General features: G+C 46.2%; 1 protein-coding gene across 8 annotated transcripts in view; it reads right to left on the reverse strand.

Moving 5' to 3' along the window:
• Window positions 1-22,298, reverse strand: part of NTRK3 (neurotrophic receptor tyrosine kinase 3) — a 469,571-nt gene that overhangs the window by 307,249 nt on the left and 140,024 nt on the right. For all 8 annotated transcript variants that reach the window (XM_023725922.1, XM_023725924.1, XM_023725923.1 and 5 more), the window contains 4 exons: window positions 12,372-12,529; window positions 11,227-11,369; window positions 10,586-10,727; window positions 9,782-10,078 (listed from right to left, as the gene is read on the reverse strand). In XM_023725922.1, coding sequence (XP_023581690.1) covers window positions 9,782-10,078; window positions 10,586-10,727; window positions 11,227-11,369; window positions 12,372-12,529 — 740 coding nt within the window. The remainder of the gene's footprint in view (window positions 1-9,781; window positions 10,079-10,585; window positions 10,728-11,226; window positions 11,370-12,371; window positions 12,530-22,298) is intronic.

Here is a 22,298-nt window from a genome sequence, read left to right on the forward strand (position 1 = left end):
AGGAAACTAATATAGCATCTTAGGAGGTAGGTAGTATTATTCTCATTTAACAAATAAGGAAACTAATTCAATGTCACTCAACTAGGAAAGGGTAGTGCTGGATTCAAACCAAATTTTAGTATGCAACAGAATCATCCAGAGGACTGTAAAAACACAGATCACTACCACTCTTCAATAAGAGGAAGGAGGGCTCCCTAGAGAAATGGCTGATTCTAGCTCTGGGGCAGGGAAAGTACGAGATAAGCCTGGAAGACCTTGTGGTATTGCAAAGTGAGAAAGTGCTCAGAAAACAATGGGGACATGGAGAAAGGACACAGGAGCCAACTTGCAGGGGTTTCCAAAGGCCAGATTTGGGGCAATTATGAGCAACAAAATACTGACAATAATGGACTGTAACCCATAGAATACAGCAAATATCCATGAGTCCATGCTGATATAAATAAAAGATTAACAAATAAATAAGGAAGAAGGGAAAATTCTCCCTTACAGTAGAATTCCAGTTAACAAATGTAGACAGCATGATGGAAATAGAAAAAAATCACCATTTGGCACATACCACAGTAATAGTTGTTTTGCAGTAATCATCAATGGATGCAAAATTAGTCAATGAAAGAATAATGAGAAACAAAATATTTACATAGGTTTAAAATACTATACTTCTTGCTGGACTATATGAGAAAGAACCCAGCATCAGGATTAAAGGAAGACTCATTAACAACCTGCCATATGTAGATGACACAATCTTGCTTGCTGAAAGTGAAGAGGACTTAAAACACTTACTGATGAAGATCAAAGACCACAGCCTTCAGTATGGATTATATGTCAACATAAAGAAAACAAAAATTCTCACAACTGGACCAATAAGCAACATTATGATAAATGAAGAAAAGACTGAAGTTGTCAGGGATTTCATTCTGTTTGGATCCACAATCAATGCCCATGGAAGCAGCAGTCAAGAAATCAAAAGATGCATTGCACTGGACAAATCTGCTGCAAAAGACCTGTTTAAAGTGTTTAAAAGCAAAGATGTCACTTTGAGGACTAAGGTGCGCCCAACCCAAGCCATGGTATTTTCAATTGCCTCATCTGCATGGGAAAGCTAGACAATGAATAAAGAAGACGGAAGAACTGATGCCTTTGAATTATGGTGTTGGTGAAAAATATTGAATATACTATAGACTGCCAGGAGAACGAACAAATCTGTCTTGGAAGAAGTACAGCCAGAATGTTCTTTAGAAGCAAGGATGACAAGACTTTGTCTCATGTATTTTGTACATGTTATCAAGAGGGACCAGTCCCTGGAGAAGGACATCATGCTTGGTAAGGTAGAGGGTCAGCAAAAAAGTGGAAGACCCTCAACGAGATGGACTGACTGACACAGTGGCTGCAACAATGGGCTCAAGCTTAACGAAGATTGTGAGAATGGCGTGGGACTGGGCGATGTTCTGTTTTGTTGTACAATGGGCTCAAGCTTAACGAAGATTGTGAGAATGGCGTGGGACTGGGCGATGTTCTGTTTTGTTGTACAATGGGCTCAAGCTTAACGAAGATTGTGAGAATGGCGTGGGACTGGGCGATGTTCTGTTTTGTTGTACAATGGGCTCAAGCTTAACGAAGATTGTGAGAATGGCGTGGGACTGGGCGATGTTCTGTTTTGTTGTACAATGGGCTCAAGCTTAACGAAGATTGTGAGAATGGCGTGGGACTGGGCGATGTTCTGTTTTGTTGTACAATGGGCTCAAGCTTAACGAAGATTGTGAGAATGGCGTGGGACTGGGCGATGTTCTGTTTTGTTGTACAATGGGCTCAAGCTTAACGAAGATTGTGAGAATGGCGTGGGACTGGGCGATGTTCTGTTTTGTTGTACAATGGGCTCAAGCTTAACGAAGATTGTGAGAATGGCGTGGGACTGGGCGATGTTCTGTTTTGTTGTACAATGGGCTCAAGCTTAACGAAGATTGTGAGAATGGCGTGGGACTGGGCGATGTTCTGTTTTGTTGTACATAGGGTCACTGTAATTTGGAACTGACTCAATGGCAGCTAACAACAACAACATTAATTACAAAGGAAAAATAGTACTTTTGCGTCAGAAACCCTGGCAGACACCATCTTAACCAGGTGATCAAAGTTAGCATCACCAGTAATAAGATGTATTACCATCATGTACCCCCTGATAGAATGTGCTGAACAGAGCACAGCAACACCTCTGTGATCTTCTTGCCAAAAATGTATAATCTGAAAACAATCATTAGAAAACATCAGGCAAACCCATATTCAGAGACATTTTACAAAATAACTAGTGAGCATTCTCCAAAGGTGCCAAAGTCATGAAAGACAAAGAAAGTCTTGAAAAACTGTCCCAGATTTAAAAAGACTAAGGTGATGTGGTAACTAAATGCAATGTATAACCCTGGCTTGGATCCTGCAGGAGCAAAGCACATCAGCGGGACCCTTAATAAAATGTGAATAAGGTCTACAGATGAAATAAGAGGCTATCGATGTTAATGTCCTGGTTTGGGTCATTGCACTGTGGTTACGTAAGATGTTAGCCTTTGAGGAAGTGGGTGAAAGGTATAGAGAAGTTCTTGTAAATCTCAAACTATTTCAAAATGAGAAGTTAAACATCTTTAAAAATTGAACAAAAAGAAACCCAGATTGCTGGTCCTCATCACCAGAGTTTCTGATTCAGTAGGTCTGGGGTGGGTCTCAAGAATTTGCATTTCTAGCAAGTTCCCAGGTGATGCTGATGCTGTGGGTCCAGGGACCACACTTCGAGAACCACTGTACTATATACTACACCTCCTTCTGCTGTAAGTCTACCACATCCTGAAAAATAAGAACAATTCACTTGTTTATTCATCCATGCATTCATCAAGGGTCTCCTACACACCAGGCCCTTGGCTACGGCCTCATAGTCATTGTCATCACAGCTCTATCAAGTATGAGCCAGCAAATGGTCTTCTCTAACTATCCGTGGGAAACATGATGCTTTCTGTGGAAGAGGGAGTCCTTCAGACAAAGCCCCGTTTACAGGAAATACACCATGGTTTGATTGTTGTTTGCTTTGTGTTGTTTTGGGGGACAGCAGTAGAACTTTCTCCGAATTCCTGAGCATGCTCTTCATGCCACTACCCTCTTCCAAACTGCAGGTGACCAAATGCCTGGTTTAGGGGTAAGGACAAGTAGAGGGGGCCTCTAGCCTTGGCCTCAGAGCCTAAGAGAGGTGCCAGATCACCTCAGGGTTTACACTAATGTGCATACTTTTCATAAGGCTCCCATTTATTAGAGAATATCCTTACATCAGCCAACTGTTTGGGCCGAGTCTGTGAACCGTGTAATCTCCCAATCAGCCCATGAATGCTTAACTCCTCTGCCGGTGCCTGGGAACACTTATACATCCAGAAAGCACATGAGCCTTGAAATGGGGGGATACCTCGCTCCTCTATAACCTGTGGGGGTAGAAGAGGGGCTCAGACTTTCACACTGAAACAGGATAGTACCCAGAGGTGGCCCTCACCTCTGACCCCCACTGGTAGACGGGGAGGATTGGTCCGATACGCCAAGCTACCACCGGACTACAAACTGCGTTTGCAATGAAGGCAATGCACATGTCTCCGACAGTCCCAGACATAAAGCTCCTCAGGAAATAGCCTTGTGGGAAAAGCCAGTGGGGTCCAGAGGAGGGAGGAGAGAGGCAACTTGTGCCCAGACAGAGAAGAACCAAGAAGCGACAGCAAGAGAAGACCTGGCTTTGGGTGTGAGGAGGGAGGAAGGGGACAGCACCAGGCATTAGCGTGCATTCCTGTCCCACACAGAACCTTATTTCACTCCCCCCACCTCCAGGGGCTGGTTGGTCAAGCACGGGGAGAAATTAAATGGCCGCCTCTTTTTCCCCAGCCCCAGGAGGTTGGGGCCACTTTCTAGTCTCAAGAAGGCTTTTAGGGGAAGGAAACAATCTTCACAAAGCTGAGGGCACTGGGCAGTGGTTTCCCCATTTTTTTCTCTTTTTTACCCAGGACCTTGAGGGAATTCTGGTTTCTGCTGTCATAGAAATCATAATGAAAGCACTTCCTGGCCATCTGGAAAAAAGAGAAGTCAAGAAATATGGCCACTCACTCTTTCCTAAATATTCTGTCAAGGGTGCTTATTTTTTGCACTGCACACTCAAGTGCACACCGACACACATACACCCACATACACACTCCTTGGCAACATTCTCCTTCCATCACATCATCCTCGAAGGATTCCCCACCTTCACAATCACTCCCAGACCGTGGCTTTGGGCTCCAGCTCCCACCTGACATGACTCCTGGCTCTCCTTGCTCCTCACTTCCTGATCCACTCTGATCCCTAATTCCTCATGGCTTCCCAATCCTACGCCCACATCCCTTCTCACGGCTCCTCTAAGGACCTGGAACACCAAAGAGGATTCAGCTTCTTGCTTCTAGAATGGATTTTTCCAACCAGTCTTTCCAGGGACCTCCTATACTAAGGCTGAATCCCATGTTGAAGGTTGCTTCTCAAGAAACGCAGAAGGAAACGGCAACATCCGTACAGCATGTGCAGTTTACAGAAAGCTTTTCTAGAACACTGTTCCTTTTGATCTCCTACTCTGAGAAAATCCTTACTGATGGAAGTCTCTGTATTTGCAGATTGTACCACTGAATATATTCATTCTACTCAAACTTCTGCCACTGGTTCTTGGGCCCATGAACAATCACAAAAGGAGAACTTCGCCCTCAAATCCCTGTTCCTCCCCAAAACACTGAAATCCTTCCATTGCCCTTTTGTGTTCTTAAAAAATTAATTAAATTAAAAACAACAAAAACAAACAGTAATTCCTTGCTTACTATACGCCCAGCACTGTTGTAAACACTTTATATGGATTAGCTCACTTAATCCTCACCACAAACTTATGAGACAGAAGTGGAGGGCTAAGTAATTTGCCTGAAGTCCCAGGGCTGATAAACAATTGAGAGTTTAAACGCTGGCAACCTGGCTCCATAACCACTGCCCTAGACTGCCTTGGTGGGTATCGGTGGTTGAGTGGTAGAAATCTCACCTTGAAAGTGGGAGACATGGGTTGGATTTCCAGCCAATGCACCTTACCCACAGCCACATCCATCTGTCAGTGGAGGCTTGAGTGCTGCTATGAGGCTGAACAGGTTACAGCAGAGATTCCAGACTAAAACAGACTAGGAAGAAAGGCCTGGTAATCTCCTTTTGAAAATTAGCCAATGAAAGCCCTATGCATCACAACAATGCAATCCCCTTTTGTGTATGGGGTCATCATGAGGCAGGGGCCAACCTGATGGCAGATAACAACAACAGACTACCTGCAGACCACCCAATAGATAGCTTAACCAGAGAATGGCTCCCACTTCTAGAACTCCTGAACTCAATCTCTTCTCTCCATCCTGAGAATCCTGACTATAACCAACAGCTCTTAAGTCTTTCCTCTGTCCAGGCACAGTGCTAAGCACTTGGTGTACATTACTTCATGTAATCCTTATGGCAACTTTTGATAGGAGCTATGGCTATCATTCCCATTTCACAGATGAATAAATGGAGGCATAGTGTAGTGATTATCCTTCAATGAATGCCTGCCATGTACTAGGCCCCTTTTTTGAGCCCAGGCCACCTATCTGGTAAGGCCAAGGATGGGATTTGCATCCAGACTGGCTGATTTCAGAGCCCTTGCTCTTAACCTGTATGCTCTGCTGCCTGGGACATGGGAGAGGTACACATGATAAATATGATGTTTCCAGTCTCACATCAAAAGAGAAGAGCAGATATCCACACACCAGCTCTGTGTCCAGGGCTTAGCAGGTATGAGGTTTAGTTCAGAGGGTTTATGACATATCATGGTTCTGCTCCCCAAAATAATTTATTCTCCTGAGCATTTAGATGTTTTGACACTTGACACAACCAGTCCATCTTTTCCCCGTCACTTCCTTTTCATCACCATTGATTCCTTTAACATCGAGCTCATAAAACAAGCCAACCTCTGCCCAGGGTGGCCCTGGCAGGGTTGGCATGGGCTGAGGACGTGAACTCGGAGGAACTGCTTCCCTTCAAGCTCTCTGTAACCCCATCCTCCCCTCCTCCTGGGGCCAGATTCCACACAAACACCAGACCCAAGGCTCGCAAACTTGAGCAAGCTGCAGAGTCACTGGAGGGCTTGTCAAAACACGGACTGCTGGAGGCAGGGCCAAAATGGCAGAGTAGTCAGATGCTTCCGGTAGACCCTCTTACAACAAAGACCCCAAAAAACAAGTGAATCCATTATATATGGCAATCTGGGAACCCTGGACATCAAAGTCAGAGTTGAGGAACCAGACTGAGTGGCAGGGGGAGTGAGAGACGGTTCGGAAGCAGCGAGGAGGTGCCAGACCTGACCCAGCGAGAGCCTGAGCCCTTCAGGCCTGAGCAGCTCGGGGGTGAGCCGTGAGGCAGGCAAGCAGCCGTGCTCAGGAGGCGTACTCCGCACAGGGAGAGATCCAGCCGCTGAGAGTCTACACGGCCACCCAGAACCAGTGAGAAGCAGCCCTGGAACAGCGAAAGATAAGTACTTGCGTACAGCCTACCATACAGATCAAAATCACCCCCCTTAGAGGAAAACCTCTCTTCCATTTACCTCCCCGCTCCCTGCTCTGCACTGGGTCCCAAATCAGCTTCAGCAATTGCTGAGTCCCCTGGGCCGAAAGTAGGATACATCACACTCCCAGAGCCATTCTCCCTGCCTTGGAGAGTGAACTAAGTAACAAAAAGGGGTAAAAATAAACTGCCGGCTCCCCTAAGCCAGGAACCCAGGGTAGGCACAGCTCCTTTGCCTAGGCACAGGCATAAGGGATCCACGGACTTTGAGTGCCTTTCCCCCTGCATAGACTTGTGTGGGCCCATTTCAACAGCGTAGGCCCTCATTACCACAGTACAACAGGGTATATACGGAAGTCTAACTTCAACTGTTTCAGCTGTGAAGTGGCAGGTTCTTGACATTTGACAATGCTCTGCCCATTAAGCAGCGTCTTCATCTACCCACATCAGGGGCTTGAGAACTGGTGGCTCCACCCATGCCACTTAGCCACGTGTGATAAGTGCCCATGAATGAGAGGTGCCCCCCAGTCCTTACAGCCAACAGCATTAGGTGCTCATAGTCTGGCTGCAAAACACACCTACCTATGCGCTCTAGCGAACAGGGACATGCCTTCCTCCTGGACAGTCGGGGGTGGCCGTCAGCCCCCTGCCTGGCTCAGACTGTGTCCCCCTGCTGCAGCCAGATGCCTGTGCCTACACCAATCACCCATGCCTGTCTAGGACTGTAAGTGACAGCCTACCCCACACGCTTGGTGGCTATCTACCTGGGCACCTAAGCTGAATCCATACAGGAGGAGTGGGCGGACTCCTGAGCTAACATACCTAGTAACAGATCTAACCACCTGGTGACAGGACATTGGAGCTTCAAAGTTGCCAATAATCAAACTAGCTCATATGAGCAGTCTATTTGGGCATATCAAAACAAAACAAGAAGCTAGGACACAGTAAGCAAAACACGGACTGCTGAGCCCTGCTCCTGAGTTCTGACTCAGTAGATCTGGGGATACTAATGGAAACGCTGTAAGTTCAAGTCTATCCACAGGCACCTCAGAAGAAAGCCTGGTGATCTATTTCTGAAAAATCAACCCTTGGAAACCCTTTGGAACACAGTTCTACTCTGATACACAAGGGGTCTCCATGAGTTGGAGTTGACTCAATGGCAACTGGCACATGTGGGGTAGGGCTGGAGAATTTGAGTTTTAACACATTGCCAGGTGACGCTGATACTGCTGGTCTGGGGTCTACTGGCCTAAGGGGAGCTGACAATCAACTAAGTGGTAACAGGGTACCCAGGGACTATTGCAATGGGCTGCTGTGTTTCAGGAGGACAGGAGGCATCCACATGGCTGGAAGGATGCAGAGAAGTGCTTCCCTCCCAAGAGGAGGGGGGGCAAGGAAAAGGCTGTGTCCACCACACCATCTCCACTGTTCTTGCTGCCCATGACACCCTCTGAAGGGGAGGAGCCCGGAGTGGCTCGCCCTTCCTCTTGTGCATTCTATGGCTCCCTGCTCTCTCCACATCCCAGGAGTTTCCCTTTGGAAGCAGAAACATTGCTTCAGGTGGTTTATTCTTCACGTGCTGGAGAATGTAGACTCTCCTCTCTGAAAACAGAATTCATTCTCTAATCTGCAGATGGGCACAGGCAGGGCAAAGGGCCAGCCCAGCCCTTATGTCAACAGGCCTTCCCTGACTTTGTGACTCATGAGAGCAAAGTATCTTTGCATCTACATGCAGCTGCTTCCACAGTGTGGGCCACAACTCTGCTAGCTCCCAAAATAGCCCACGGTGGGAAGGTCCTGAGGTCTTTGTCGGGCATACTGGGGATGCTGTTGGAACTGTGTGACCATATAGAATTGCCAGGGTCTCAAACACCCACATGGTCACACTCTCTCCTAAGAACTGGCTGCATTATCCTCTGGATCTTAGTGGCAAGAATTAGCTTCACAGGCAAACTCGCTTTTCTAGATCTTCACTCCTGGGGCCTCTGGTTCAAGTCCCCCTGCACTAAGATAAATAAGGCCTCTGGGAGCTGCCACCAGTCCCCTACTCCCTCCACCCCCCCCCCATTATCTGTAGGCTCTGAAGTCACCTTCACATCAGCAGATGATGCGTAATGCTAGCTCTTGTGGCCTCCGTGTGTGTGTGTGCACGTGCGCGTGCACATGCACGCATGTGTGATACCAGACTTTATGTTTCCCTTTATCTCTTTAGACTCCTGGTTTCTGGGGATTGAAGATCAAGAGGGCACCCAGTCTATTCCTCGTCAGAAAGCACCAAGGTCATCAAAGATACAGAGTTTCTTGGACAGAAACTCATCAATTGCTGAACCCACCAAGAAATTCTGCAACCACTTTAAATAAACTTTTTTGGGGTTTTCTTCTCCAACTTCTGGGAGGTGTTTGGGAGTGTTCTAGTTCAAACAGAGAAAGACAGAATCATGTCCCAAATATTCGTTCAAACAAAGCTCTTTAATTGCTTCAATTCTTGCCCCTGGTCCACTTGGCATCAGCACCATCGCAGGCTGACGACATTGGGTCTCCCCCACTGTCTCACCACCAGGAATGAGTAAGGCAAGGAGTCACACACCTAGAGGCCGAGGTCTTAGTCAAGCTTTGCCATTAACCAGCACATATAACAAGGTTCAGGTTATTCATCTGTTAAATGTGGGATTGAACTGGACAGTTTCTGAAATCTCTTACAAATTGAAAGTTATGGAACCATCAGTATGTGCCACATCCTGCAATATGTGCTTTATATAACTTAACTCATTTAAAAGCTACAGACTCTTATGGGAGAAGGGCAATTAGGCCATTTCACAGATGAGAAAATTGAGGCTCAAAAAAGCAAACTATCAGCCAAGGTCTCCCAACAAGGAAAGGTTTGGGTCAAGATTCTGCACCATGATTGTACAACTACAAAGTGCTTCCTTTCTCTGCCATCACATAGTATGTCCTGTGCATTTCTGAGGACTCCTGGCTTTTACTGTGACAGCTATTGGAAAACAGACTTTATCCTACTGCACAGAGCATACTGACGGTGGCTGAGCGTATTCCAGTGTGTTTGGTTACCCACGATAACAGTATTCATGATGATGCTGTTTCTCCCCTCAAGCTACTCCACCCCGTCCCCTGCAGCCTTGCGGAAGGAGTCAATGCACCCCAGAGCTGGCTGCAGCGCCCTCACCTGGAAAGGGCTCCTTGAGGAAGTGGCCGTTGATGGTCTGGTTGGCTGTGCCCAGTGGGTTTTTGGCGATGAGGGTGTAGTTGCCGTTGTTGTAGTGGGTGGGCTTGTTGAAGAGCAGGCAGCCCTCGGAGACCTCTCCCTCCTGGTAGTACTCCACGTGGATGATCTTGGACTCCCGCAACGGCTGCCCATTGTGCAGCCAGTGCAGCGTCGGTGGGGGGTTCCCACGCACCACGAACTCAATGCAATGCTCCAGGCGCAGTTCGGGCTCCTCCAGGCTCACCACACGCGGGGGGTCTACAGGGGAGAGGCCCCCTGAAGCCCAGGACACAGAGTCTCCCATGCCCTGGAGCAGCCTTCCAGGAATCAGGATGAAAATCCCATTCTTCCCCACCCAGCTCTTAAGAGCCCTAAGGGAATCAGAAGTCCCCACACTGCCACCCCAACACAAGGGAAGAGATGGATGTCTTCACCCAAGCTTCCTGGATCCACCTTAGCCGGATGGCTCCCGCTTAGGATCTTTAGGGATTTAACACAAGGCAGAATTGGGCCAACTTAGGAGTGTCCTGAAGATGTAGTTGAGTTGAGGGTACAACATCATTTCAGAGACACCCCTGGTGTCTACCTAGGTTACTATCCAAGGAGCCATTGGTCAGTCTTGCCCTACAACAGTCTTTTTGCCCCTTTTGGTAGCCAGGCCCACCACTCTAGCTCAACCCTAATAACACCTCTGTCCTCCTCCCCAGCCTCCTGCCTCAGCGTCCCAGGGGCACAAAGCAATCCTCCACAGTGGTGTTCACTTACAGTAGACGGTGAGGGCAACGCTGGCATTGCTCATGCCCACCACATTCTCAGCAATGCAGGTCAGGGTGAAGCCATTGTCCTCACTTGTCACGTTGACCAGCGTCAGATTGATGGCATGCACGTTGGTCCAGTTCAGATTTGTCTGAAAACCCCAATAAAAGGACAACAGTTAAACAGTTTCTACAAAAGCAGCTCACTCCACCTAACCCCAAAACACCTTCACCAATCAAAAGGAAAGCTGAGCAGAAGGTGAAGGAGGCCTTTCTAGTGACTGCACAATTTTAACAACATGTAATAAAAACGGCAGTAACCAAGTGCCATAATCTTTGTATTCAAAATCCCTGATAGTCCTCACATGAACCCTATGAGGTGAATGCTATCATTATGCCCATTTTGCAGATGAGTAAACTAAGGTACAGAGAAGTTTAGTAGCATGTGGAAGTTCAAGATGGCTAGAAAGTAATGCAGCTGGATGGAATTCAAGTCTATGTGTTTCTTCCTGTATAGACAGAACCGCACATTTTCCCTCTTCGTCTCCCTTATTCTCATATTTCTTGCTTCTGTTTCTGTTCTAGCTCATTAAGACTAAGAAGTGATGGTTCCCCAGTCTGCTGGATGGGGCTTGAGCCTGCAATGCCTACCTGGTGGGTGTTGATAGACTGCAGCCCGGTAACTATCCAGTCCACATCAGGCAGAGGTGACCCAGAGCCATTGCAAGTGATGACAGCGTTGTCACCCTCTCGTACAGTCAGGTTGACATGGCTAACACTGATCTCAGGAAGGTCTGGGGGGAAGGGGGACAAGGCAGGTGAAAAGACAGGCAAAAGCTTACTACCAAAGGAGCTCCGGCCATGGGCTGATGGCAGCACTTCTTGCCTTGCTCAATAACAACTCCAGCACAACCTGCTTGAGCTCCTAGAAGGCCCTCAAGCCACAGAAGCTTCACACCACCTCCTCAGGGGATGTCAGCACTCAGAATATAAGTTCATGCAGTTGAGGTATCTTACATGGCAGAGGGTGGGAGTGGGATGGGGGCAGCTGCTCAAGGAATGTAGTTCCAGCCATTAAACCAATGGCATCATTCACTTTGGGCACTGATTCTCAAAAGTTGGTGTGCTTCAGATGCCTATGGAGAGCTTGTCAGAAATTCAGATTTCCAGGATTCATCCTCAGAGATTTTGGTTTAGTAAGTCTATGGTTGGGCCTAGGAATCTGTTTTTTGAAAAGCACCTTAGATGCTTCTGATACAGGTGTCCAAAGACTACACTTTGAGATACACTATTTCAGGTCTGAAGGAGCCCTGGTGGTACAATGGCTAAGCACTCGGCTGCTAACTAAAAGGTCAGTGGTTCAAACCCACCAGTGGCTCCATGAAGAAAAGACCTGGCAATCTGCTCCTGTAAAGATTTACAGCCTGGGAAATGCTATGGGACAGTTATACCCCGTTACATGGGATCGCTATGAGTCAGAATCCATTCAATAGCATACAACAACACTTTAGGTCTGGTTGGCAGGGAGCACACAGAGAAAGGGAATCTGGTCTGATGAGAAGGAGCACGTTTAGCTCCTTTCTGCAGTCCTGAAATCTTTCCATGGTTGGCTCGCAAAGAGACAAGAATGACCAAGGAGGTAAAAGGTGGGCCAGGTGTGCACCCAACTGCAGAGTTCAAGGCTGGCAGGGTAGAGGGGAAAGGAAGGTTCTGGCTTTCTAGGCCAACGTGCAGTGCCATCCCTGGTGTCTGAGGGCTGCCTCCCTGGAACCGGCAGGGCCAAGCCAACCACTCACCACACTGGCTGATGTTCATGCGAAAGAGGGGCAGCTGAGAGCCGTCGGCATTGATGCAGTAGAGGTTCTGGCTGTTGAGCTTGGCCTCCCCCTGCTCCTGCCACAGCTGCATCCAGCGGATGTCACAGCTGCAGTTGAAGAAGTTCTGTTCCAATCTCCTGTGGGCAAGGAGAGAAGGGGAGGAAACCCTGAACCGGAGATGGCCCAGCTCCCCTCCCAGGGCAGGGAGGCCAAGGTGGCCTCCACCTGCTCATCAGGAATTAGAACAGAAGGGATTTAGCAAGGTCTTGCAAGAAGAAAAAAAATACTTCTAAGTCCATAATATTATTTAATTTTTAAATTAACAGACTCATTAAAAAAAAGAGTCACAAAAAAAAAAAAGAGTCACCCCACTTAACTCACCTGGGAAACAGCTTCTTTTTTTTAAGTCGGTTTGGGGTGACTCTTCTCAAACCCTCCAGAGGCTTCCCATCTCATTGAAAGTCAAAACCAAAGCCCTACATGATTTGCATAATTCCCATCACCGCTCGGACCTCATTTTATGCCTCACTCCCCCAAACCCCTCCTCAGCCACACTAACTTCCTTTCTGTCTGTCAAGTTCACCAGCATGATCTGTATGCTTTCACCTCTAGGCCTTTGGACTCGCTGCTATCCCCTCTGCCTGTAATGCTCTTATCCAACATATCTGCAAGACTGGCTCCTTCACTTCATTAAGGTATCATGCCACCTTCTCTGACCATCCTCTATTAAAAAAAGCTTCCACCACTACCATCTCTGCCCTAATACTGCCAGTCCCTTATCCTGCTGTATTCTTCTTTCTAGCATACATCACCACCTGGCATTACTTTAAACATTTATTTGTTTGTTTGATTATTATCTATTCCCCAAATAGAAAGTAAGCTCTAGGAGGTCAAACACATTGCCCATTGTTTCACGGCTGTATCCCCAGTACCTACAAGTGAGCCTGGCGCGTATATAATGGTTGGATGTAATAGTAAATTAATGAATGAGTTACTATCCCTAGGGAGATAGATGATTAGCTAGCGCCAAGATTTGCTCAAAGTGCATCTAGGGATCATCTTGATTCCTTCATGAACTCAAGAAATCCTTAATAAGCACCTATTCCACTTCTGGCCCTGGGCTAAGCGCTGCTGATACACAGACAAATAAGACAGTTGTTGCTCTCAAGGAATGCTCAGCCTGGTGAAGGAAAATGTCAGGTTTAAGGCCCACCTTTTCCACAGATTGTCCTGGTGACTTGGAGCAAGTTACTACACCTCTCAAAGGGATTATCACATTAGAGGGGTGATGGACAGCATTCATCAATCTAAAACTCTTAAAGAGCACCCAATAAGTCTGCATGCCTGGGTCATAAGATGGAAGATGATTTTCTTTCTAGATCATTAAGAGGATGACTCTGTTGGTCTTCTGAAAGACAGAAAGACCAAGAGGCAGTCATTCGAACAGAACAAGGGGAAACTGCATGTTTAAAATCAGGAAAGGTGTGCATCGGGAGTGTATACTTTCACCACACTTATTCAATCTTCTTCTAATTCACACATAGGTGCCATATAGGCTGACAAGGCCTGGGTTGAAGTTCTCAAGCTTTTTGGTCTCAGGCCTTCTTTTCACTCTTAAAAATCATTGAGGCCTCAAGGAGCTTTTATTTATATGGTTATAGCTATCACTATTTCGGATGTTATAAATTAAAACTGAGAAATTTTTAAAATACAGGAATACATTAATATAACTTCCATTAGTCAGAGCCCTGGAGGTACAGTGGTTAAGTGCTCCACTGAGAACTGAAAGGTTGGTGGTTGGAACCCACCAGCCGCTCTGTGGGAGAAAGATGTGGCAGTCTGCTTCTGTAAAGATTTACAGCCTTAGAAGCCCTACGGGACAGTTCTACTCTGTCCTGTAGAGTTTCTATGAGTCGGAATCAACTCGACGGCAATAGGTGTGGTTTTTTTTTGTTGTTGTTTTAGTCGTCAGAGTAATGATGGTATCACATGTCATGCGGCCTCCGGAAAACCCCACTGGATAATCAGGAGAGACTGAGATGAAAAAGGCAAATAACGTCTTGGTGTTATTGTAAAAAAATGTTTTTAACCTTATGGTCTCCTGGAAGGGTCTTGGGGATCTCCAGGAGACCCTGGGCTGCTGTTTTAGTGTCCTATTGCTGTTGTAATAGAAACACCACAAGGGGGTGTCTTTAATGGACAGAAATTTATTTTCTCACATTTCAGGAAGCTAGAAGTCCAAATTCAGTGTACCAGCTCTAGAGGAAGGCTCTCTGTCTCTCTGTCTACTCTGGGAAGACCTTTGTCTCTCTCAGCTTCTCTAGCCCTGGCATTCCAGATCAGGAAGTTGGTGCATCCTTGTCTCTGTTTCTGTGCTGCTCCTTATCTCAGAAGTGATTAGGTTTAGGACACACACCCTACATTGATATGGCCTCACTAACCTAACAAAGAAAATCCTATTCCCAAACAGGACTGCATCCCCAGGTTAGGGGCTGGGATTCCAACACATAGTTTTGAAGGACACAAGTGAATCCAAGACAGCCACCATCTAAGAACTGCTGCTTAGTTAACAAGGGTCTGGAGCACAGTGATAAAAACCAGGGAGGGGAAGGGAAGACCAAGCAAACCTAAAGGAAGACAAAGGGTATCTGGTGCTTTGTTGGCAATGTGAGAAAAGCAAAGAGTCAAAGATGACCTCAAAGTTTTCAGGTTCAGAGGACAGGGCATTAGCAGGAGAGGGAAGTGCCTTTGGTTGAAAACAGAGAGAAGGAATGAGTGGAAAGGAAGAAATGAGACATATTAGGAATGGAGATGGGCAAAGCGGGGGTGGGGGGAAACCAAGGTCCTAAAGGAGAAAAGGGAAGGAGGAGGTCAAGAAGCCTTGGAGGTGTTTGTCCTGGGGATAGGACAAGATGTCTCTGAGGCTGGAAAATGAGACAGAGAACAGAAAAGAAAAAAGAAAGGCAAGAGAAAATGAGAGAGGAGTAACAAAAATAATAGGAACAATCACACTTGCACGACATTCCCATGTGCCCAACTAATGCTAAATGCCCTACACGCATGACATCATTTAACCCTCACAGCAAGAAGAGAGCATAAGGAAGGTTCCATTGCAAAAGCAGGTGAAGTCAGCCACCCAGGGTGAGTGGGAAAGGGAGGTCGGATGAAGTGGGGCACTTCGGATTCATGTTGTAGGGCTGCCAGGAGCAGCCTGGCAGGCCTGTTGGAGAGTATGCGAGGGTCCAGATGCTTGAATATCTGCAAACAGAACCAGGTCAGCCTAGCTTTCCCCAGCCACTCACTTCACAAGCTTTGGCCATTCATTATTAAGTAGGTATAAAAATACAAATTATCCACCTGGGTGGAAAAGACTAGAGAAGTCAGGGCTTGGCTGAGTTGCTTCCAGTGTTTTCAGTCCTTCCTCTTGTCTGAGCCCTGCACTGCTGCACGTCCCAACCATCTCAGTGGCCCCCCAAATACAGACAGTGCCAAAGTGTCCGGAGGCTGGCGGGGGCACTAAGGGAGGTGCGTGTGGCGTGCCGAGGATGCTGCCAGACACGGACACAGCAACAAGCTTTTTTGTGTCCTTCCGTCTTTTGTCCTTTTCCTCCAAGGTCCTGATTACAGGACCTGATCAAGGAATACACCTTGAGAGATAGTCCCACCCTCTGATTCAGAGTCTTCTGGAAACAGCAAAGGAAACTTGGGTGTCGCCCCCACCCCCCGTAGACATTCATCCAAGAGAACAAGACACAAACACCAGAAAGCATTTTGATTTCTTAAAACAGTGGCAGTCTGGGTATCCCACTGAGCAAATGAACAATCATCTTCATCTCCTGGCAAGAAACGCGAGGAGGACAAGAAGCAAAGATGGGCAATCCCTGGTTCTTAATGGTGCTGTCCCTTCTGTGTCCCTCCTTGCATCAAATCAGGTCTGTGGCAAAGGAGCCTTCATCTGTGGCTTCAGGGGCAGACTTGCGGAGCCTAAAGCATGCTTCCCCTGTGCCATCAATAATGCAGGCGGACCATGAATAATACAGCAGCAGCTGCTTCACGGCAGAGTTTACCAACACCCAGCCCTGGCCCCAAGACAGCCCGGAGCCTAATTGCTGGGCCCTGGGGGCTTCCCGCAGATTAACTCAGCCCGTATGGCATGTGCACACGGGCACTTTGCAGCTCAGCCAAGGCCAGGACTGGGTGTTTAGAAAACATTGATTTCCCTCCAGTCATCACCCCGATTGTTTTCTTCTCTTCTCCCAGCACCGGCGTGGGAAATGAGAAGACCTAGATGAGCAAAGGCAGCCCAGCTCACTGCAGGTAAAACTGCCCTGAGGCCTGAGCAATCCGCACGGGCCTCCCTGAGATAACCACAGTCCATGGTAGAAAAGATGGCGCAGGACCAGGCAGTGTTTCGTTCTGTTGTACACAGAGTCACTATGAGTTGTAACTGACTTGACGGCATCTAACAATAACATGGTAGAAAAAGAAAGGCATGAACGGAAGATCTGAGTTAAGCCAGCTGTGACACCTTGGGCGAGTATGGTGGGTTGAATGGTGGCCCCCAAAATTACATGTTTCAGTCCTAACCCCTCATACCTGTGGATGTGACCTTATTTAGAAATAGAGTCGTTGCAGATGCAATTAAGTATCTTGGGATGAGATCATCCTGAATTTAGAGTGGGCCCTAAAAACCGGCCTAAATCTAATGGCTACTGTCCTTATAAGAGAAAGGAGAGGGAGATGAGAGACACAGGGACACAGGGAAAAAGGCCATATGAAGACCAAGGCAGAGACTGGAACCAAGGAACCAAGCCTAGAGTCACCAGAAGCTAGAAGAGGCAAGGAAGGATTCTCCCCTAGGGTCTCTGGAGGGAGCACGGCCTTGCTGACACCTTGATTTCGGACTTCCAGCCTCCAGAACTGTGAGAGAATGCATTTCTGTTGTTTGAAGGCACCAAGATTATAGTAGTTTGTTACACCAGCCAGAAGAAACTAATACAGCAAGTAACTCAATTCTCCAAAGCTCCATTTTAACATCTGCAAAATGGGGGGAATCGTGCTGGACCCTACTCCTTCACAATGTTATTATGAGGATTGGTGATAATAACATGCTAACATGCTTTGTGAATTAAAAGAGATGATAAAGAAGCAAAAAATATTATTATAGTAATAACGTTATTAATATTATTGCCTAATGACTTCTCCCAGAGCCTTGCAAAGTGGTCACAGCCAAGCCTGGGAGAAGGACAGTGCCAGGATCAGCCCAAACCCATCCTCGACACCAAGTTAATATTTTACCAAGTCAATTAAATTTACAAATTACACCAGAGATAATTATCACTTTCTTTAAGGAAATGAAATATCCCACTCTATTTGAATTATGTCTGTTCCATGCAGGCAGGATATTAAGAAAAGCCTGCTCAAGATACACTAATGGTCCCTGGGGTATTTCTGAAGGGTTTCTGTGCTGTGGATGTCTACTCTCTGATACCTGTTACCACTGCCTAACTTGTATCATGGGATTCTGAACCCAAGCTTCTTTCCTTTCTTATTCATTCTTTATCTCTGAGGCCTCTTATATTCCAGCTCTGGTTTCTAGACAGATAGTTCTAGTCCTCTCTATAAAGAAAAAAATACCATTTTACCATATTCACAAACTTCTGAGGGCACTGCTCAATGTAAATTGAATTTTCTTCAAATCCGTGCTATTGAAATAGCGCGGGCTACACTAAAGCAGGTCTTGAAAGACGTTTCCAGTTGGTTCAGTAAGGGAAGTAAACTTGGCCTGGTGGGAAATGGTGGGTCAGGTGCGCAGCCAAGACCACCCTCTTTGGTTCACTAAAGTAAATGAAGGGTCTCAAGGTGGCGCAAGTTGTTCGCGCTTGACTACTAACCGAAAGGTTGGTAGATCCTGGGGGGAAAGCCTGGTTCAAATAGTCAGCGTTGCCATGGAAGTGGTCTACTTCCTTAAGACTATAGCCATTAAAAACCCTATAGAGGGCAGTCCTGCTCTGACACACACGGGGTCACCATGAGTGAGAATCTACTGGACGGCTAGTTCAGTGTTTAAAAATTAATCAACGTAATCCACCATATTAACAGGATAAAAAAGGAAAATCACATGATCATATCAACTGCTACAGAAAAGTAAATGAGATAGGTAAATGAAGGCTCTAGAACATGGCAAGAACTCTGAGATGGTAACTTTCTCCTTTTTTTTCTGTGATTCCTCTCAGAGGAGCCACCGTCTTGAGACTGGCTTCCGGAAGAAGACGCTGAGCAAGTATGGTGTGTTGCCAAGTTAATAAGGGAGAGAACATAGTCTTTGGAAACAGTCAACCTGGATGGTGGTAAAGCTAATAACCATAACACTAATTCCCAGAGTTACCATTTACTAGCCATGTGATCTTGGGCCAGTTGTTTAACTTGGCCAAGCCTCAAATCCCTCATTTGTAAAACTGGTTATAACAACATCTTCTTTACAGGATTGTTCTGAGGATTAGATGAAATAATGGAGGTGGAGGTGGCTTGTACAGAACCTCATACACAAATGCCTCTCCTTCTTCTCTACTACTGGAAACATCCTCCAAACTCTGCCTTTCCAGTGGGGCATCTCAACAGTAGCAGTTCTTCTATTGAGGATCCTGGGGGGAAAGCCTGGTTGGGGGTACAGCAGAGACCCACAATGACAGAGTCAAACGTGCTAAGAGACAGTTGCATACTTAACCTTGTCTCTTTCGTGGGGCTATCACCCCTCCTTCCTGAGGTCACTTGAAGCCTCACACTTCTGCCAGAGTACATGAAGCTCCCTCCCTCTGTCCTGTCTCCTCTGGGGCTTCTTCCTTCCTGGCAATATCCGGCTCATCTCCACACCACAGCCCACAAGCTCCATTGGGCAGACCCTGGCAGTCTGGATGGCTCATGGCAGATGGTGCCATGTGGACTAATCAGGAAGCCAGACAAGAAAATACTACCCTCTCTTCCATTTGCCAGGAACTGGGATTGTTTGGATTTTAATCATAGCCACAGCTAAAAGCCAACACGCGGCCCCTCCAGCCAAAAGATAAATTTTCCACACTCAATATGCAATTCTTCCTCAAAAAATAGACCCCTACCAGGGTGACTTCTCCTTAGAGGAGGGCTTCTTTATTTTTCAATATAATTCTTTCTTATTTAATGATATGACAGAAATAAAATACTCCATGGACATGGTGGTGCTCACATGCTGACTGACACCAGAGGGAACGTCTTCATTCCCCCATAAGTCACATCTAGCTCAGGGGGTATTGATCCCACGGAAAGATGAATGCAGAATCCCATGATCCTCTGGGACAAATCTGGCATTTTCTTTAAATATATATCCACTGAACTGCTGTTTCTAAAACATCACGAAACAGGTCACCAGGGCAGCACACCATTCATTTCGCATCCAATGATTTTTTAGAAAGAGCACTGAACACTTTGTCAATAGTTCAGCTGACTGCAGACCCCAGATGTCCCCTGGAGAGATGCCATCGCTGTCCCTGGCTTCCCACTGATGAGGGAGCAGGTATCCAGGGAGAACTCGATGGAAAACTTCCAACAAAAGTAGTCCTCAGGTGGCTCCTTGATGGCAGGGCCCACAATCAGTTCTAGGGTGACTCATTGCTTAAGGGGACACTGAGTTTCTGTTAAGAAACAAAAAAAAACCAAACCCATTGCCATCAAGTCAATTTCAACGCATAGTGACCCTACAGGACAGAGTAGAACTGCTCCATAGGGTTTCCAAGGAGCAGCTGGTGGATTCGAACTGCCAACCTTTTGGTTAGCAGCAGAGCTCTTCAACACTGTGGCACCAGGGCTCCTTCTGCTAAGAGTGATGGAAAAATTTGAAAACGGATAGTGGTGATGGTTGCACAACATGATGAACATGATTAACGTTACCGAACTGTACACATAAAACAATGTTGAAAAGGCAAATGTTTTGTTATACACATGCACTTACCACAATTTTTTAAAAAACCATAAAACTGTAAAGAAGAAAGAAAAAACTAACTACAGTTATGTAGTTTTTGAGAATTATTGTAGAGTAGATCCTTGCGTTGGAGACAGACTGAAAAAATTGGGAGATAGTTTAGCATACTGGTCAAGGGTTTGAATCCATACAATATCTCTTATTTAATGAGTGACCTTATCAAACAAGATACTTAACAGTGCTAAGTACCTTAGTGTCCTCATATGTAAAGTGATGGTTAAATCCCTTTCTTAGGGAAATGTTATAAGGATTAAATTAAATAATATACAGAGTTGAATAGATTGCTTGGCAAGGTGCCTGGAACATAGTTAAGATCTCAGAAATCAGTGTTAGTAGTAGTCACAGTAGTCATGTCCATTTACCTCTAAGGTTAAAAAAAAAAAAAGTTGGGAAGCAGCTTAGCATAGTGGTCAAGGGTTTGAATCCACACTCTACCACGTATATCTACAAAGATGGGAATGAATACATTACATCAAGTGTAACAGCCTGACAATTAGGTGTCTGTCTGTGAACTTTAACACAGTCTATCATTTCAGTGTTTTATAAACAAATAAGTATAGATTTACCCCATTTCAAGGACCCCTGCTGGCACAATGTTTATGGACTCAGCTACTAACCAAAAGGTCGGAGGTTCAAACCTACCAGCTGCTCCCCAGAAAAAGATGCGGCTGTCTGCTTCCATAAAGATTACAGCCTTGGAAACCCTATCAGGGAGTTCTACTCTGTCTTATGGGATTACTATGAGTCGGGTAAGCTCAGGTAGGAGCTTTCATTTCTGTATATCTCGATTTCAGCTATACGTGACTAAAGAAATCTGATCACTTATACCTATGCCAGCCACACCATAGCAATAGCCTTATGGGAGGGGCAAAGTTCTAAGAAAAGAAAGCAACCCACAGCAGTATTGTTCTAAATACTCCAACACTGTTAAAGAGATAACCCTTGAACTTCCTACCCCTGGAATGGCCTCTTGAAGCATCATATGGACATTTAGGTTCTCTCTTACCCAGACGTACTAGGTCCAGGAGAATGAGAAGGGTGTGTAAGGTCATCATGAGGATGCTGGGTGTAAACATCCCCCTTGCTGACCAGCTGGGTGTGAAAAGGTAAGGTTATGCCTCAACCATGAACTCGGGTCTTGCCAAATGGAGAAGGAACAAGAAGAAAGGCAGACAGGATGAGCATGGGTCAGGGCCAGTGCATCTTGGTAAAGACAGTGGAACAGTCTGCATTCTATGATTTGGAATCTGATCACCAGATAAAAGGGAACACATGGGCAGTGTCTCTGGAACCCCGACTCTCTAACTTCATCCATGCCTCAATTCCTTTTCAATTTACTCCTTGATTTATTCCCTCAACATAATATGCTGTCCTTGCACAGAGATGACCCTGATGACTCAGACATCAACAAGAGCTATTTTTTCCAGCAGTGGTCACAAATTTTCCGTCATCCATCCAACATTTGTTTGCGCAAAATGGCTGGCTGGGATAGGAGTGTGCTGGTCAGCCTTGGAATGCAGCAAGGCTAACCGGCCCACACACTGATGGAATAAATATACGACCTTGCCCCCTCCCCACCAGGATGCCCATGCTCACGCCAAGTAAGCTGACAGATCATCACGAGTGGTGACGAGGATATGCAACCTGAAGTCGGAAAGTCTGGGTGCAAGTCCTGGTCCCTCCAAGTGCTAGCAATGCAATCTTGGCTGAGTCTCTCACACCTTTCTAGAGCTCAGAATCCTTACCCAGGGAATGTAAAGAATATAATACCTACCTCCCATGACTCTCAGATGATAAAACTAAGGTCATGTAAGTGAAATAACACCTGATCATCTGTAAGGTTATATATTATGAATGTTATGTATTATAAATGAATAAATGTTGTTTATTAT

Source organism: Trichechus manatus, unplaced genomic scaffold (assembly GCF_000243295.1).
Source record: "Trichechus manatus latirostris isolate Lorelei unplaced genomic scaffold, TriManLat1.0 scaffold00009, whole genome shotgun sequence".
Lineage (NCBI taxonomy): Eukaryota > Metazoa > Chordata > Mammalia > Sirenia > Trichechidae > Trichechus > Trichechus manatus.